This window comes from Cyprinodon tularosa, unplaced genomic scaffold (genome assembly GCF_016077235.1).
Source record: "Cyprinodon tularosa strain WSP-4 unplaced genomic scaffold, ASM1607723v1 ctg33, whole genome shotgun sequence".
In the NCBI taxonomy this organism is placed as follows: Eukaryota; Metazoa; Chordata; class Actinopteri; order Cyprinodontiformes; family Cyprinodontidae; genus Cyprinodon; species Cyprinodon tularosa.
The window spans coordinates 1,232,137-1,251,270 of record NW_024039041.1 but is presented as its reverse complement, the minus strand read 5'-3'; the positions used below and the strand labels follow the sequence as shown (position 1 = coordinate 1,251,270).

Below are 19,134 nucleotides of genomic sequence, written 5' to 3'. Positions count from 1 at the left end.
GCAAGACATTTTTGACAAAAAGGACTCCTGCTGAGACAGTTCAGAGTTTTTGGTGGGTTTTTAACCTCCAACCCTTTGGGTGAAAGTATTCGGTGTGGAGCAGAAGGAAGGGAGAACCTGAGGAGGCGCAGCACAACCGCACAGATCAGCGGTGGGTTGGTTTGTGTGGGTGAGGTTTTGCTTTTTTTGTTTCGTTTTTTTAGGTGCAGCATCACTGGGCCTCCTTCCCCCCCTCCATGTCTGTTTGCGACTCCGTACGCCTCCCCTCAGGTTCGGTTTCAGGCTCAGGCAGCTGTGCAATGTTAAAGACGAGGCCGATGCGCAGGTAGAACTTCCTCAGAACGGTCCGGAGTTCAGGGATCAGGTCGAACTGCATGATCTCACAGAGGAGGGGGTAGTATCTGGATGCATGAGCCTTGAACTGAGGCAGATAGAAACAAAAAACAGTGATTTACAACCTTTTAAACTTCCCCCTGTTGTTTTATTTTAACCTAAAACCACAAAGTATGGAAGAGAAATACACCTTTTTTCAGATCGGCTAAGCACCTTCTTTAAAAATAACAACCTTTGAGAAGATGTTCAATCTATTTTTAAGCCCACATTTCTATATTATAAATATAAATATATTTTTTAATTGGTATTATGTAACATTCAGATCCTAAATATTTTATTAACTGTAAGGAAAAAAAAAACCTAAAATAAAAGTCATTATTCATAGAAAATTTTTACTTTAAATTTTGTACTTGAAACATAATTTATTGAATATGACTGTAAAGATTTGTTTCCATAAACCATGAAGTTTATAGAAAGAGCACAGAGAAAAGATTAATCTGAAACATGGTGGTGGCAGCATCATTGTGAGGAGATGCTTCTCATTGACAAAGACAGGGGAACTAAATATGAAGCATTGCTGGAAAAGAAAACCTACACTGCAAAGACGATCCAGAAATAAGTAAAAATTTCTTAAAAGAAGTGTATTTAGCCTTAATATGAAAAGGTAAATAAGATGATTTGTGAATGGAATGAGTTTTTTTACTCTTAAAATAAGATAATCAGATAATAAGCACTTGAAATAAGACAATGCAATGTTTTTTTTTCTTATTTTATATGAAAATTGTCTTGTTCTGTTTGCAAAGTGTCTCACTTTTCTCTTCAATTAAAGAAAAAGGTCGATTTCAATGTTTTGCAGTGTAGGAGCTGCATTAGTTTGCGACTTTGATCAGCCAGAGTTTCAATCAAAGCTTTAGATCAAATTCATGCATTTTAAATTTTTCTCTGTACAACATTTAAAACCAGAAATTTCCTAATGAGCATGATTCTCTGTTCTCACACAACACTTTAAAGAAACACAATGAAGTTTGTAGATTTAGTTTCATCAAATGTAAACAGAAAAATATAAAAAATATCATATCTATATATAAATCAGTGTTAATACCATTTTAAGGTTCTGTAGATGCTCTCTAATCTTAATAAACTTGCATATCTGTGTGTTTGTGTTTAAAATTCAGCTGGTGTTTTGGTTTCTTACCCTTTCATCGCTGATCCTCAGCACCTTGGTGAGGAACAGCAGCAGCAGGTTGGTCCAGGCCTCTCTGTGGCTCTCTGAGGTCAGAGCGAGGAAGTAGGCCAGAGCCTCGCTGCAAACGCTGAACACAACAGAAAACATTTCAGATTCACAGAAAGAACCTAAACCACTCATACATGCACGTAGCATCAAATTAGCAGAGAGAGACGGGGAAAAAATAAAAGGCCAGAAAGAGATTGATAGAAGGATTTTGGATAAATGAGAAGAGACCAAGACAATATAAACTCATACTAGTGTAGACAAACACCAGCCACTGAGATTACATCCAATCAGTATTGAGAATGAAATAACAGTAGTAAAAAATGTGAGAAATGTGAAAAGGTTCATCTGCACGGCACTACATCACTCTAAAAACAACTTCATTAAAACAACAAAGCAGGGAGAAAAACTGTTTTTAAAACATGATCCCAGCTTGGTGTTTTTAGTTCATGTGGCTGTGGAGAAGCCTCCAGAGTGTTTCCTATTCTCAGATGGTTGTAAAGGTTTAGTAGATGAAGCAGTGTTTTCTCCTCACTTGAGCAGTCGTCTCTGGACTTCCTCCCAGGCGTCCTGTCGGCTCTCGTCTGTGTACATGCGGAACAGAATGCGCAGCCCACATGCCAGACTGCTGGTCTCCTGCTTCAACAGGTTGGGCTTCGACTTTCCTTTGAAACCTTGAACATGAGCACAGTTAGAGCTACGGTTAAATGTTCAAACAACCAGCCTGCTTGCAGCAGGAGACCTGCTTCTCCTACCTGCTTTCCAGAGTAAGGTTCTCTGCTCGTTGTTAGAGTTGAAAGCCTTAGCAAAGCGATGCGACTCCAACAGGCAGTCCAGCAGCTTAAAAAGCTGCTCTGAGGTCAGATAGCGAAACATCCCTTGGTCCTGTGTCTCCACTTGGACGTCAGCAGCACACACGGCATCCCGCTTAAACAAATAAAAGATCATAAACCATCATTACCAAATATTCCTACACTGCTCCAACTCATCATCAGACATATCAATAAAAAGATGTCATACCTGAGCAGCAGCAAAGTTTTCAGCGTCCTCCTTCTTACTGGTAGCAGGAAAGAACACAATATTGTCAATGGTCTGGATGAGCTCCAGCTGCACGACGCACTTTATCAGTAGCGCAGAAAACAAGCGCTGCTCCTGGATTTCTGTAGGAAAGAGGGAAAATCTTAAATGTAGGGGAAAAATACGGAAAACAGAGCGATTAATCTCATTTCAAGGTAAGGGACCCACTCGTTGACGTCCTGCTCCTCGATCCATCCTCAAAGTTGCCCGACACCGAGCTGTGCTGGCTCTGCCGTCGGCTCTCCACCACAGCCCTGTCAGCGCTGCTGATGGAGTTCTGATCATCAGAACGTGACTGAATATCCAGGGACTTCTGGGATACGGAGTCCTGAGATCCAAGCAGACAAGAGTTAAGGAGGCATATGAAGAAAATCTGAATAAATGGTGGTATGAAATATTTCCTCACCAGCTGTTTGTCAGTCAGGCTGTGTGTTGCATAGTGCTCTCCATCTCCCCCTGCTGGTCTCCATGTTAACAACCTTAAAATCAAAGGAATTATAGATTAAAAACATGTCAGTTTCTTGTAGAAAATGAAACTTTTGACATGAAGACCCAGTTAAAACTGTTTTAAAAGGGCCTATATAATGCAAAATGATATAGCTTTTAACCATTTATGATGTCCCTGGCAAAACAAGTGGTTGGAGAATCTCCATGTAAGATGGCTTCCTCCAGAAACCACTACTTTAACAGAATGGTGCCATCACTGCAAACAAACACCGCTTCTTCTGATCAGAAAGAGACGAGTAGGGCTCAAGGTTGATATGAAGTGGCTCTGTTAGCAGCTGGTCTGCACAGGGACAGACATTCTTCTTTATTAGTTAATGTCCGAGCTGGAAAAATCTGTTTTTTCCGTAATTTCAGAATGAATTAATAACCAAATAATCTAAAGTCATTATTAGGTGATATACTTGGCTATAGGTGCATTTGTGAGGCTGTAAAAAATATGAATGTTGGATCTTTAATTACAATAAAATTGATTTAGGTGATTTGCTATCTATATTATTTAAAGCAAATCAAATGTGAAACTTGATTGTTCAGGCTTTAAATAGTGACGTACTGGAGGAAGAACTTCTAGAATAATGGGGTAGGAAATAAAAAACTGCAGGTATCTATTCATATAGACTTTCTCAGAGTTTGTAGAGACTCTGTACAGGAAGAAAAAGCTTCTTGGTTTAGCGTCGCCTCAGCTGTTGGCTCAAGCAGCGTTACCATGGGCAACAGGGATGGAGCCTGACTGCTTCTTTTGGGTCAAAGCTGAATGTTTAGAACACATTGTGCTGTATATCACAAAATAAAGAAAATAAACAATGGGTAACTAATCTATCAAATGTACTTCTTGCTATTAAACTAATAAATGTCATAATAAACTAATATATTAATAGACGTAGCCACACTAAACTTAATTCACTGCAGACTGAAAATGTTTTGTCATTGTCTCCTTTCTATCTCTTCTTTATTTCATCTTTTCACTTTTTTTTCCTTTTCTTCTTCTGTTTTTCTGCTCTATTTACATTGCAGTGTCCATATAAACTATAAACCTCCCTGCATAATTATAATAAAGCAATTTATATGCATGAAACAAGTGGAGCAATATGGCAATTGCCATACTGCTACACTTGTGAAAGTAAAATCTGTTGGGCTCTTTTTGGCATCAAGACAATTATTCTTATTGCCACATTGCCAGACAGGACACTGTAAAAAAAAAAAGAAAAAAAGTTAGTCTTATTATTCCTCTTTACCGGCAGGTTCAGTAAGTTTGCATGCAGAGCGGTGACCCTGCTAGGCTTGGTCTTTTCTGCATACGTTCACCTAGTTGGCCAGAATATTAGGTACAATTTGGGATCTCATGCTGCTCCAGACCATGCGGAGTCTGGGTGTGGTTAATAAAGGGATGTTTCACTAGTACAGGTGTGTGCTTATTGTTGCATCTATCAGATTTCTTTGTATTTATTTAGCCACTTTGTGCTAAAATTGGGTGTTGTTAACTTGTCTTGACTAATTTTGTTGCCCAGTGTGCTGAATCTCTCCTACCACGTTAAATTACACAGCCCACCGTCACTTTTGCCCAAAAGTTTAAATAAATTCGCTGTAAATGTCGAGTCACACTAAGGGCTGTTCGGTTTAATTGTCATCATTAGCAATAGCAACGTTTTATTTAGTCTGAGATGGTGGGATTGAACGGTTCTCTGATTCCAGATGTTTGAATTCATATGCAGTGCTATATGCATCTGCGAAGGGAGTTACGTTCTGTATCATTATCATGCTTCTTATTTATTTATTTTTTACAAAAATACAAAATCTTAAATTGGCCTTGATAAAATATGTAAGCCTGAGAAAACTAGACTAAAGTATAAAGATGTGAGACTGAGCCAAAAACCAGAAAAAAACCAAAAAGACCGGTCTTTAGACCTCTATCCCTGATGGGCAGACAGAGCCAAGTGAAAATTAATCAATTATTTTACACTGCAAGCCTGAAGAAGCAGACTGATATAAATAGTGCCAACGCAGGGATACATGGGTGTTGCTGAGATTAGTAAGCGTTGTGTTCAGGGACCGGTCCAACTTAACATGCATTTCAATATCTAGAAGCCTGTTTAACTATTAAAAGCTCCTCTCAGCAGTCATTTATCAGAAGAAAATGAATATCCTTATTATCCTCATTAAGGTTTCACCATAAAAGGTTTAAAGAAACATTATATATGAAAATAAACAACTATGTTTTATTGAAAATCACAGAGTATTTAGCCTGTTTGTTTTTTTCAAACTAACAAATTCAGCTTCTTTCCTACTTTGAAGGCCCAGACATGTAGCAGAGAGGCAGCTTACACATGGGGGATTGTTGTCTTGAAGATGTCCAGCATGCAGTTACACGTCTTGTCCCAGGTCTCTGGGGAGAACTTCTCCCCGTTGAGGATGACCACGTTCTCTAGACAGTTGGTGCCTGAACGGGCAAGTTGCTCGTTATCTTCAGAGGAAGAGGCAAAGGCAGAGGAGGGAGAAGCACATGGAGTGGATATTAATTTAATGAAGAAAGTAAAATAAAGATATGTTCTTTATGATTTTCAAACTAGTGCACAATGCTGATGCAGCAGGTTACTGACCTTGTTGCACACACCAGTAGAGCTGAGCCAGGATATCATCTAATAGGAGACCATTGAGGGATTCAAAGTATTGGGTGAAGACGTCGCAGATGGCATAAAGTGCATGGTTGCATGTTGTGGTCATCCACTCTGCTTTCTGAGGGTTCAACAATAAAAGCCTCATTAGTGGGAACTCCTCTCAACTCAGCAGGACAAGAACACAGACAGAACGAAGCTGAGGTTTTAGTGTCGCTGATGAAGCATAAAGACAAAAAAAAAAGCAAATGAGTCGATGGAGATGAAAGCCTTGTCCTTTACCTCAGTCTGCTGCTCGGGTAGCTTCATGTTGTCAAAGATCCTAAAGACGATCCTGAACAGGTCCTGCCACCAGTGCTTCTCGAAGGTGTGTCCGTAAGTCTTCATCACTTCAAACATCACTGTGAGCCCCCTGGAAGAGCAAACGCATTCATTTGAATGCTTTCAACTGAAAATCAACATTTCAACTCTTTCTCCTTTATGTATTAAAGAAGATTTTTCTCAGAAATTAAGTGTCCATATTAATCTAAAATTGATGAGTGGCATTCTAGTACTTATTTGTGTAATCTATGGTAATTAGCAATTTGGTTAGCATTAGCTATAAGGATCAAACTTTTCTGATGGAAAATGGAGAGGAAAAAAAATTGAGATTAAGTGGAGATTTTCTCATCATGAAATGTTTTTATAATGAATATGCTGGATTATTTCTAATCTGTGGACCCATAAGGACAAATGGAATAAATATATATATATATATATATATATATATATATATATATATATATATATATATATATATATATATAAATAAAAGATTGGATTTATAATACGGCTTCAGGATTGCTTCAAAGGTAGGAAGTCTGAGAGTAATTTTAGAAATTCTGATTTAACATGCTGCTATATCTTTATTGTGCATTGGTGCATATAGTGTCCATAAAATGAACTTTGTGGTTGAATTGTGGATAATCTAAGCTCTCTAAGGATGTCTATTTGGTCAAAGTTTAACCAGTGTTATTTTCTGCTGTAAATACTCAAAACGGAGTGCCTGTGTTATGGCAGGCAGGTATTCCTCTGCATTGATCTGTCCACCACAACTCAATTTTAGGGCATCCATGCATAAGAAATATGAAAACCTTAAGAATATGTTTAAAAGTTCTCTTTTCATTCATTTTTCAATTTGTTTTCTCATGAGTGTGAGAGAGGGGAGATAATTCTCGGCAGGCAGGTATTTCTCTGCATAACAGCGTGGGGACGTTAGAGAACTTTTACGAAGGAGGTATTGTGCATTGAAAAATACACAAACAGCCGTCGGACATATCTTCCACCACAGACTCCTCTTTCATGCCTTTAATCCAAAACAGGTTTGGTTGCTGCTTATAGTTCAGCTCATACAGTTTGTTGCAAAACAACATCTCACTTTATTCTACTTCACTTCTTTTATAGAGGTTAAGATCATAATTGTGTATAATTTCTGTTTCTTCTGCCCAACTAAAAATCTAAATAGTCTAGGACACATCTGCATTCAGCTTAGTTGGTTTATCCCAATAAAACCCAGTGAAGTGTTTGGCTTTACCACCTAGAGTCCCGCCTACCTGGTTCTGACATCCAGTTTACACCTGTTGATGATGCAGGAGAGCTCGAAGAGGATGGGGAACCACCCTCGCACCCAAACTCGGTCCTCTGGAGCTACATTCATGTCGTCACTGGTGTAGTCTTTGAAGGCCTGCTGGTGACATACAAACACAAGTTATACATCTGACAGGTTTTAAAAAGCATGAGTAAGATTCCAGGGTCTTATGGCTGGGCTTTGACCTGAGGTCTCTCTGAGACGTATTTGGCGCAATGGCGAATGAGGCGGATGGCCTCCATGCTGGTGTCTGGGAAAGAGGCGTTGCAGGCAAACTCTGAGAGACACTTGACGGCGTCCTGGAAGGAGTCGATCGTTGCTGCAAAGTGCTTCTCGAATACATTCGCTGAGGAAGATTTGAAGAGAAAGGAAAAAGAACAGAACAAACAAACGATGAGCTCAGAAGATGATTTCTGATTAAACCGACAGAAATATTCAAGCTTAGTTCTCAGCCATAATGAATGGTCTTATAATAACTGATCATTTCTTTAAAGGAAAGGATAAACAATTGGTTCAAAGCCTATTTCGGTTACTGAATAAATCAAACAGGAAATTATTTATTTTGAAGGAGTAACAGAGTTTTTCTTTTTTAAATTCATGGAAAATCCTCCACTATACCTTTAAACATGTAAGTATCACAATATTTAATATATAAAATAATTAGATTGTTTCTGTCTATATATTAAAAAATGTTTGATTTTAATTTAATTTTATTGAATTGTAGAAATTTACCTCTGCATTTAACCCATCCCAGTGGGCTGCCATCGTGGGGCGCCTGGGGAGCAGTGTGGGGTTTAGGGTCTTTGCTCAGGGACCCAGAGTGGCAGTCTGTGGGAGTGGGGCTTAAACTCAGGATTCAAACCATTTTAATTATGTATCCCTAAAACATTATGGGTGAATTACTTTATTTTTTTTAATATTCCTTTTAGTACAGTAACATGAGATATAGAGAAACAGTCCCAGTCTGGTCCCAGACGACAAGTCCTAGTCATGTCGGATGTTTGTTTTAGTAAAGTTTGATGTAACCAAGCTGTCATTTCTGTCAGATAAACATCAAGACCTCCGGTATGTTTGAATGCCCACAATGTCCCCAATCTGATCTAAAACTTGGTTGACCATAAATAGTTCAAACAGAAAATAAAATGATCTGATCCTGATCTGTACCAACCGTTCGATACAGATGAAATCTTTTAAGTACCGGTATCCACAGGACTGTCTTAATTTTCCAGAAAAACGTCACACTTATGTTGCCTCATATGGAGCGGAGGTTATTTTACTACAAAGATCTAAATGGGTGTGTGTATGGACGCCAATCGGAATGGAGTTTGTATAAAAAAATAAAATAAAAAAAACACACCTCTCTCTTTCGGAATGAAATTTATTTCCCACCGGACTCAATCAGATTAGAATCTACATGAAACTTTGATCTGATCAGGCCTTCAACCAATTAATTATGTCCATGGAAACGTAGCTAATGTGAAATAAGTTGAGAGTGTGGGACTCACTGACGATGTGTCCGGTGGTCTGGAAGGCCAACTCCACGATGCTTTCGTCCTGATCGGACGCCGCCAGGTGAAACACTGAGAAGATGTTCTTCCAGCCTGAACGGATGTTGGCTGCCTGGGAGTTCACCATCTGAGCTATACAGCGCACCACCATGTCTCTGATGGTGGGAGACCTGAAGAAAATATTTTTGTTATTTATTACCAATACCAATTAGCTCTGCATCTTCATGCTTGTTGTGACCTGGAGATTATGAAAGATTTGCTTGGGCTGGTTTTTGGCAGCAGCTGTTGCCATAGCAAGGAGCATTTACAACTGCATGAATGAGAGAAAAGCTCTGCTAACCATCTCTCACACAGACAGAAACATGAGCGACTCCAATGGGCTCAGCTCTCTGCCCGGTTTACATGGCTCCCAGCCATCTGCTCCCTGCTGAAGACTGTGAGCGGATTCTTGTTTAAACTCCTGCTTCTTGTCAGCAAAGCTGTGGTGCAGCCTCAGCTTTTAACATGCAGACAGTTACAAAAGCAACGTCTGGACTGCAAAGGATTGTTTGTCCAATTTGGATTTAAAGTCTGACTCAATCCAAACAGTGATAAAAAAGAAAAGCATTTTCATGTGAACTCGGTGGGGAAGTAATGCAAGAAGACTGAAATGGGTCAGCTGAAAGGTTTGCATGAGTCTGAGTGGGAAAACAAATCACTCACAGCTTTAGGGAGAGATGGACAGGAAATAAAAATGATGGGGAAAGTGGCATAGCGAGTTTCTTTCGGTACCTGTTTTTTTTCATGATGTGCTCGAATGGCCTCAAAAAGTCCTTCTGGAAGCGGAAGTTAGCCAGCTCCCCTTTCTCCAGGAACTTCATGGACAGCTGCCTGAGAGAATCCACGGCAAATATTGCTACGTCTTCATTGGGATTACAGCCAACCTGGAGAATATAACATTTCTCTAAGTTAATATTTCCTACTCTCTGTCATCCTGCTTAGCAAATCATTAAGTTCATGTTTCCTTGAGCAAACTGGGAAAAAAAGAAACTTTTAACCCTGCAAAACATATAAAACATTCATGATAATGTTTAATAAATGAGTTCAGGACCTTGAGGATGAAAACTGGGGATATTTATTTATATAAATGAGCTTCTGAATCATCAGTAAACACACAAAATCACTTTTTTTGGGAAAGAAGATAAACATTATGTATATTATTAATCCGCAGAGGAAGGAATGGAGGAAGCAAGGGAAGAAAGGGGGAAGAATGCAACCTAAGAAAAAAGGGAGAAGGTGGAACTGAAGTAAAAGAGGAGAGGAATAAAATGAATAAAACAATTCCAAAAAGGACGGCCTTTATCACACGCCTACCTTATTGAAGTGGTCTCCGATCACCTCCCAGATCCTGGACCACTGCAGCCTGATGCGGCCCATGTTGTAGTAGGAGATTTCGACTATCTTCTGCAGGCTGAACATGCGAGGATGTGTGGGCGAGGCCAGCTCATCCATGGACACAGCACACAGCCAGCGCACAAAGTCCACTGATGGACAGAAAATATTAAAATCATCCCCAATGAAAACTAAAACAGGAGCATGAGTCACAACAACATAGAAAAAAGCAACAATAAAAAAAGCTCTTGAAGCACAACGAAGAACGTCTTGACTCACCTATTGCGTTTCCATCTAATCTGGTGGAGCCTGTGAATATCCTAAAAACATTCAATAATAATTTGTAAAGTATGTGTCAAAAAAACAAGCTCAAGGCAACAGATGTTGGGTTAATAGGAGCAAGTATTCATACCTATCCACAGCCACCACCACGCTCTGAGAGCTCGTCTCCCCAATGGATTCCTGGATGCTGGCAATTTGCTTACGGTCCACTGTTCCTCCAACTACAGAGAAAAGTGGATCCACCATTAGATGCTGAGTACCATCCCCAGGGGCATAGATGTTGTGTTTATGACTCTGTGATGGATCTGAAGGTTCATTACTGACCTAGACCTAGGTACTCATCATTATTCTGTTCTTTCGTGCTTGTGATGAAGCCGTCTTTGCTGCGCACCGTCCCTGAGATGTAACGTGCCTTCACCCCCGTACCAATCAGCTGAGCCAGCTCCAGCTGACTGATGCACTTCATGATCTGAGAGGAGGAAACGACCAGAGATCAGAGAGGCACCACTAAAAACAGACAGGTTGAACTACTTCCAGAGAGAGAGCTACTGAATATTATGTTGGAGATACATTTGAATGATTTGGATTAAAGTATATTCAGAATACGGACTAACTGATGTTAGAAACGGCGTCTAGCTGTGAATTCAAGTCCAAAACAAAGTTATGATGCTGAGTTTTGCAGATAAAGTATGATACAGAACTGATTACAACTGATCAGAAAGATAATATAAGAAAACAAGTATAAATGTATAAGTCTCCCAGGCTAATGCAGACCTCATGCCAGGAGTTCCCCAGGTAGTTGCCATCAGTGTGCGCCACAGTGATCAGGGTCTTGATTGTGTCGATGTTCTTCTGCTTCATCTCTGCGATGCCGGAGCTGGCTGTCAGCAGGGTGAACCTGGCCAAAGCCTGAACGTAAGCATCCCTCTCCAGCTGTTAAGAAATACAAAAAAGGTTACCAAAACCCTTTTTGTTTTCCAAGGCTCAACTTTCTTGATTTTTATGCCAGTTTTTTTTTTCTTTACACATTATGGTGATTTAATTAAAAAAGCCTGTGAAAAAGACGTATTTCAGAATTTATGCTCCAAGTCTGGCTCTTATTATATAGATGCAGTAGAACACAGGGTGATTTTATTTTTTTAATCATGCCTTTAAGGTCAACCAAAATCCAGTTCCTCAGCAAACATTAGATTACATTAGATGGATAAAAAATGTATTTTAATGCAGAAATGTAGTCATGCAGGCTGTCATTGAGGGTTAAGCTACTGATGGTCTTTACTAACCAAGATGGCTGCTTAGAATGTTGTATGCTGTGGAAGGTTGAGTGGAAGAAAAAAAACTGCAACTGGATCCAAAATAATAACTAGTCTTAGTAGAACTTTGAATCTATGTCTATTTAATAACTTGGAGACGAAATGGCCTTATAATTATTTTATAATTTTAATTTCTGTAAATATAGCTAAATCATCAAAATAAAAATTTAGATTAGGGCTGCAACTAACAATTGTTTTGCAAATCGATTAATCGATTAATAATCGGATGGCCAAAGGTTCCTTGAAAAAAGATTTCCAACGAAATTGAACCAAGTGAAACTAATACTTTTCCACTTAAAGAGATCAGGATAGAGCATAATGACAGAAGGAAAATATTTCTTTCAATCTTAAATGGAAAATTTTTTACATATTTTTTTTTTTTTACAATTTTGATATAATAAATAAGAGGATTGCTCTGTCAGCAGAAGGCATGTTTTTCAGGCTCTATACTCCAGTTAATGATTCATCAATTACTAAATTAGTTTGCGATTATTTCAATAATCGATTAATCACAATTAATACGATTAATTGTTTCAGTCCTCACTGAAATACACATTTATTTTTGACATATTTATATACAAATTTGTCTTAGTTCCATATCTAAAATAAAATAAAATGTTTAGAAAAAAAAAACTTTAATTGGTTATTATGGAGGTAAAAAAAAATGTTTTGTCTTTTCAACATATAAACACACAAATATATATATATATATATATATATATATATATATATATATATATATATATATATATATATATATATATCATATCATAATACAAACATAGACACATGTATAGGTAGGTTCTTTGACAGAAAATAAAGACATCTAACAAAACTATGATGTTACGATCTTTTATAACTTAAATACTGTTTAAATTGTACCGTTAATATTGAACAAGAGGTAAAATGTTTTTTTTTTTACTTTGATTAATAAAAAAATGAAAAATGGAACCTGTTACTGTGATTTAAGGCGTTGTACCTGTATGCAGAAGATGCATGCTATCCTGATGGCGCAGCGTATTCCTTCGAGACACAGCGACGCCACTTCAGTGTCATCGCAGTCCTGCAGGCCCACGCTGAAAGCAGCCAGGAAGGGCGTCCATGCCAGCTGGGAAACGCCACACACACATACCAATGAGATTCCCACATCAATATCTTGCTGACTAAAACCTCAGCAGTGTGTGTGGGTTCTTAGGTGACATACCTTGAACATGGGCCTGACGTGCTCCAGATGCGTGGCGCTGGTGAAGGGAGCCTGGACGTGGCTGACGGCCTCCATCAGAGCTTTTGCCGTCTTGGCCATCTGCTCCATTTCCACGTTGTACAGCAGACGCCTCTGCTTCTCGCTGGCCACGCCTACATAAAGGCAAACCCCACAGAGTCAAACATGAAGGCAGTCTAGAAGAGATAACATTTAGATTTTCCCTAACTATAAGAATTTATGGCTTCTGGCATGGACCCTATAGGCAGTTCCTCATGGTAATGACATAAAGGGGGAGCAGAAGCAGAGACACATCATGTAACTGCTCCTTCGGTTGTGCTTTAAACAAATTGTCCTATACTTAAAGCTGGCTGCTGAGAATAAGGCAACTACGCTACCTGCTTTGTCCACAACTGCACTGCATTTCAACCTGCCCAAGATCATTTTCTACATTTTGATTGGCTGAGGGCATCATTCATGCAATCAGACTCACTCTGCTTATTGGACTTCATGGTGAGCTCCTTTGTTTCCTTCATTGCAATCTTCTTCCCAGCGATCTCATCGTATATGGCTGAGAGATACTCCTCAGGCAGGTCTTTGCTGTCATTGATGCCACGGTTCATCTTGATGTATTGTTCTTTCGTCATTTTATTCTTTACCTTTGCGAGTTTCAAAGACAAAACCAAGTTAAAAACAGCTCAGGCACCGGTATTTTACAGATATCTAGAGACGGCTTTCGGCAAAACACTAAAACTGCTTCCCAGAGGCCGACCTCCTACCTGTGGGCTGTGAAGGTCTGTTGTCAACATGATGATTGAGTAGGCGAGAACGTATGCTGTATCTGCACTGGCAAAGAGGGTTTGTCTGGAGCATTGGAAACAAAAACAAATCTAGATGAAAAGACTGAATAACTTGCAAAGAAATTCCACATTTGATCCCATTTCCTTTCAGTTTTGTAGAAAATCAAATTAAACTCACCCCTGATTGCACTCCAGGTATCTTGCTGCAAACTTCTCCATGAGACGGTCGATTTTTTGGGCCTCGCCAGGCAGCCGAAAGCCCTCCAGGAACATCCTTAGTGCGGAGACAAAGTCTTTTCCCTGGAAGTCCATTTGATCGACGTAGGCGTACATCACCTCTTTATTGAAACGGTCATTATCACCGAGGAATTCCCCCACCTGGGTCTAAACAGAGCAGCACACAGAGGTCAGGCTGCACATCGCGGCCACAGCGACCCTGCAGGGTCGTTTCACTCGAGTTAAACATAACCTGTCTTTATGATTAGCAGACAATATAAAGGCTGTCAAATCAGGGACTGTTTTTCTTTAGTGCATTAATTAATTCTGCATGACTCTAATTAAGTGTTTCATGTAGAGCCAAAGGAAGGTCATGTTACTGTGATATAAAAACAAAAAGACAGATACAATCAGTTTTAATCAACCAGATTAATATAATAAAAATTGAATTAATTAATTTCAATCCAAGTCAGAACAATACCTCTTAAACAAGGTTATCTATGTTTGGTAGGGATCACTTGATGTGAGCTAAACCTTTTGGTCAAGGATCCAAACAAATCTAACTAAAAGACTGTTGTCATCATTCCATGTAAATGTTTAGGTGAAATTATCCATATTAAACATTAATCTTAGGGAAAGATTGTTTACTAATATGTATTATATATGTATACTAATTGTGTATTAATAATGTATTTGTTGATAAAATGAAAGGGTTTGCGTTTAACTTTTTAAATCAGTCCATTTTATGCATTTATTGCACAAAATATAAATGTTTCCCTTTAAAAACAATGATTTTTAGCTATCATGATCATTAATAAGTAAAGATGATAAAGTATTATATAAGATAATATAATATAAAATGGAGCTCAGAGTGCAATTTTAAAAGTATTTTAATATTTACTTTTCTTTTCACGTAAAATAAAATCCCTTTCTTACAGAGTCAAGCCTCTCCTCCTGGTGCAAGAACTGTGCAAGGTCCTCTGGGGTTGTACCCAGCATGCCTTGCTCTTGAAGATACTGGATTCCTCTCTTTGGTTTTTTGTTAAACCTTAAGGAAAATATAAACAGGTCAGACTTAATGCAGCTAGATAAAAAACTCAATCTTTATCGGGATGAATCCACTGCATGGGCACCCACAGGTCAATCCCCTGCTCGATAATCTCCTTCTGCTGTTTGAGAACTTCAAACTGTTCGGGGTTGTCTGTGCCGGACATCTGCGTGCTGTAGCTACCGATGCCAGAGGAGGCTGTGGAGTCCAGGGAGTTAATGCTGCCATAACGGTTTATGGTCTCTGGGGCCTTGGTCTCCGTACTCTCCTGCTCTGAAGGTTTCTCCTGGCCTGAAGACAAAAAGGAAAGGAAAGCAAAACCAATAAATCTACTGTGTTGATGACAAAGTGCAGCTACAGCCATTAGAAAAATAGCTAAATCTGGTTTTACTACCAGCTTTGAGGCAAACAAAGCTAACATGTGATAAACGAAATAAGAATTTTAAGCTGGAAACCATAAAAAAGTGATACTGGGGCTGTTTGGATAGACAGAAGGAAATTTTCTTTTCCATCAATATTGAGACCTAAAAACTACCTAAATGCACACTTACCCCAAAGAAACAACCATAAAATGGTGCAACACAAAGAAGCAACTGTGCTTTTATGCGCTGGGTGTTATCCAAAACACTGCAGGCACTATAAACAGGGAGAAATGTGAGCTGAAGGTCAGAAAGGTTTGTTTACTAAGCCATGTGAGATGAGCTAAAGGATCCACTGCTGTTGCAGGAGCAGGTTCATCCTGCAACCTAGTCTGAGTTTAACTGAAGCGTCTGATTACCCAACAGGAACTCTTTAAACATTCAGGAGAGCCTTGCAGAAATGTTGGCAAGCGGTTACATATTCTCAAAGTTAGAGTGAGGGAAGAGATCATTGAGAATACAAATAATAAATATACTCAACACAACATTTTACATCTATATTTTAATCCTGACTGAATATAAAACTACAGTAAATATGCTCCAGGTTAGAAGCCTGGTCTGACTCATAAGGTTAAGTTAGACAAAACACGGTTCTGGTTACGGTGCAACATAAAACCTTCACCTCACAATTTGTGTAACAGAATAAGCAACAGGTTGGAGTCTGGTATCGGTGTTTATCATAGTTTTAAAGAGAAGCTCTTTTTAAAACAGCTAACTTAAAAGATGTTTTTCCTCTGATGTTAGGTCAGAGTTCGACTCGGTTCAGTCAGAATAATTTTTATTGAACATTTAGAGGTTTTTCTAAATTGCATAACAAAAATATACAGGAAAAATCTGTTTACTCAAGATAAAAAAGGTATAAAGAAGAAAACAAGAGCGGGAGCCAAAGGACTTTGTGCCAATTCAACACTTTACAGTATTTACCTTCATACCTTCCAGCTTCCATTTTGCATCATTTAATAAACCATTTCATCCCCACATTCTAATGCTGTGGTCTATGGTTTCAACTTTTATACAGCTAAGTTTTTTAATAGATTATAGAGATTGCTTAAAATACCAAAAAGTCTAAAATAGTTCAGACTTAACGTTCTATCACTGACATTAAAGAAGGGAAAATTTTCTCATAAACCAGCTCTTATTATTAAAAGATATGATACTATTACCAACTAAAATGTGATTTTTGATATTTTAAGCCCTTTAATTAAACAATAATGCATGTTGGTGATATTTTAACTAAAGAGATTATTCTGAACAATAAGCATGTTTAGTTGAAACCTTGTACTAAATACTGTGGTTGTTTATTTTTGCTTCACTCTCAACAGTATAAGTCTACTATAAGAGTTTTTAACATTAATTTCTTAGTTCGGGACCAATGCGGGGTTTGTTTCTTGAATAGCGACCACCAGGAGCCCTCTGTGCCTCTTAATGCATTTGCAAGAAAAACACCATAAAAAAACATAGTGGATAAAATTATTCTAGCATAGATGTTAAACAAATCAGGCTTAAATTAACCGCACTAGTACTATATTATTTTTCTGTTTTAATATCTATATACGTAAAAATCTGTCCTGATCCACATTGTTAACCTGGGGGAAAACGCCAAGATGTTTATTATAAAGCATTTCTAATATAATTGTAATCCATCATTAAACGAATAAATTGAAATGAGTGATTTAAAAAAAATTAAAAAGTTGGTGAATTGTACATTGTTATTTAAAGAAAATATTTTTCTTTCTTTAATTTTTTCCATTGGGACATTGGCAAATTTGAAGAATATGATTAAATGCAGTTACAAAGGGATTTTTAGCGATATAAATCGAATTTCTGTGTATAACTGGTGTCCTGAACAGGCCTATTTTAAAGTTGTAAATTTTTTTCTAGAGCTGTGTTTGTGATTGCGGTGCTGTGATTGCTTTGGCATGCAGTCACAGCAATAAAGTTATCAAAGAACAACTTCAAATAGTTGAATCACTATTTTATCACTATCACAACAGTTCCACAAAAGAACCTAATAAAATTTGATCCTATTTATCTTATTAGTGTAATTAAAATCAGCCTCCTGCTTAAAGATATTTCTAATGAAAAAATAAAACCAAATTTCCTGCAAAAACATACAAGTCAGAGGTTGACGTTAAGGGCAAGTGGCTTTCACATTTCATTTGCCCAGAAACAATTTTTACTTGCCCAGTATAATGTTAGATAAATATAGTTCCTAATATTCATTTTTGTGTATATATCAATGAAACATGTTTGTTTTTTAAATGTTTTTAGTAATTCAGGTTCCTGGTGTGTATATGCATGCGTCAGATAATGAACTCAAGCCTACATTACCGTGTTAACATGCTTTTCAATCCTTCCTGCACATTCTTTTCAAACTAAACTTTGCTTTAAAGTTTAAACTGTTGTGTGCTTAGAAAAATATAAATTGTAATGTTAAAAATCTAAAAAAAAAACTTAACAGGTTAAAAACTTACTCTACTACTACTCACCACTTTAACATGTTTATCTCTATAACATTTAAATGCACCACTCCAATGTCTAAGAGAAAAAATTTAATGAACATTTTTTAATGTATGACCACTGTGCAGAAGACTGCCATATGATAGGAATATTTACACTGTGCGCATATAATTATTATTATCATTTCCTAATCCCTGACTGATCATTTTTAGTCTAGCATGTATTATAGTATAGATTAAATTCATCATCCAGCTGCTGCTCTGCAGAATTCTCTCCCCAAAAGCTGAATCTCGCCATCTAGCGGAAAATCAGGCGGCTTTTTCAAATAATGCGGGAATGTGTTCAAAACAACAAAAATGGCACCGGCAACGCTTCTGGGTGATTTTGAGTGATAAAAAATTTTTTTTTTGCGATCATTGCACTTGCCCGGCGGGCAAATGAAATGAAATTTGTACTCCCCCAACAATAAAAACTACTTGCAACCAAAGAATAAAGCTGCAATGTGCATAGCGAACAAGCTGCTAGAGCTCTGAATTGGCTGATACAGATATTGATCCGTTACGATATTAGTATGAATCAAACCAGCTCCTATTGATTATTTTATACTGTAGATCGTTAGAAAAGGCTCAGTAAAGGAAACGGTATGAAAACAAATGACTGATGTAAAAATAACCAATGAGTTACAGAAACATTTAACAAAAGCTGAGTGTTTCCATCAGCATGAAAATATCAGAGTTTTAGATGCCAGCCGATAAAATGCGATATTAGTTTTTTAGGTAATATCCGACCGTAACCGATTTTAATATCGGATGGAGACATCATTAATTCTGACTCATTTTAAACCCATACTATTACACACTAGCTGCCGTACCATTTCTACCTGTTCTTTGTTTGACATTATTTAGAAAGAAGACAAGAAACCATAAAAAGAAAGGATCTTGTATACTGGTTATAATGGAATTCAATCATCTTCTAAACTCTACAGAAACATTTTCCCAGCCACAGCCAGCAGGGCAAATTCAACATGGAGGATTTTAATGTGAGCTGCCGTGTATACTAATGAGCCGTTGTGGGTTTTGGCAGAGTAATATCCCTGACAGTCTACAAAGCTTCCTCTGCTGCTTGGCTCTGA

The 19,134-nt window shown here is 38.0% G+C and overlaps 1 protein-coding gene across 4 annotated transcripts in view; it reads right to left on the bottom strand.

Annotated features, from left to right (window-relative positions):
* Positions 1–181: 181 nt before the first annotated feature.
* The window catches only part of arfgef1 (ADP-ribosylation factor guanine nucleotide-exchange factor 1 (brefeldin A-inhibited)), a 78,537-nt gene continuing 59,584 nt past the window's right edge, over positions 182–19,134 (bottom strand). For 2 of the 4 annotated variants that reach the window (XM_038293678.1, XM_038293679.1), the window contains 27 exons: positions 15,213–15,414; positions 15,012–15,123; positions 14,038–14,243; positions 13,839–13,923; positions 13,553–13,718; positions 13,063–13,214; positions 12,838–12,966; positions 11,320–11,478; positions 10,870–11,014; positions 10,676–10,766; positions 10,543–10,583; positions 10,246–10,415; positions 9,664–9,815; positions 8,890–9,062; positions 8,117–8,212; positions 7,570–7,730; positions 7,350–7,480; positions 6,040–6,169; positions 5,743–5,878; positions 5,468–5,606; positions 3,048–3,120; positions 2,810–2,969; positions 2,585–2,724; positions 2,320–2,491; positions 2,100–2,238; positions 1,529–1,646; positions 182–421 (listed from right to left, as the gene is read on the bottom strand). In XM_038293678.1, coding sequence (XP_038149606.1) covers positions 212–421; positions 1,529–1,646; positions 2,100–2,238; positions 2,320–2,491; positions 2,585–2,724; positions 2,810–2,969; positions 3,048–3,120; positions 5,468–5,606; positions 5,743–5,878; positions 6,040–6,169; positions 7,350–7,480; positions 7,570–7,730; positions 8,117–8,212; positions 8,890–9,062; positions 9,664–9,815; positions 10,246–10,415; positions 10,543–10,583; positions 10,676–10,766; positions 10,870–11,014; positions 11,320–11,478; positions 12,838–12,966; positions 13,063–13,214; positions 13,553–13,718; positions 13,839–13,923; positions 14,038–14,243; positions 15,012–15,123; positions 15,213–15,414 — 3,788 coding nt within the window. In that variant the 3' untranslated portion in view covers positions 182–211. The remainder of the gene's footprint in view (positions 422–1,528; positions 1,647–2,099; positions 2,239–2,319; positions 2,492–2,584; positions 2,725–2,809; positions 2,970–3,047; positions 3,121–5,467; positions 5,607–5,742; positions 5,879–6,039; positions 6,170–7,349; positions 7,481–7,569; positions 7,731–8,116; positions 8,213–8,889; positions 9,063–9,663; positions 9,816–10,245; positions 10,416–10,542; positions 10,584–10,675; positions 10,767–10,869; positions 11,015–11,319; positions 11,479–12,837; positions 12,967–13,062; positions 13,215–13,552; positions 13,719–13,838; positions 13,924–14,037; positions 14,244–15,011; positions 15,124–15,212; positions 15,415–19,134) is intronic. The other 2 variants (XM_038293681.1, XM_038293680.1) reach the window with 1 other exon arrangement.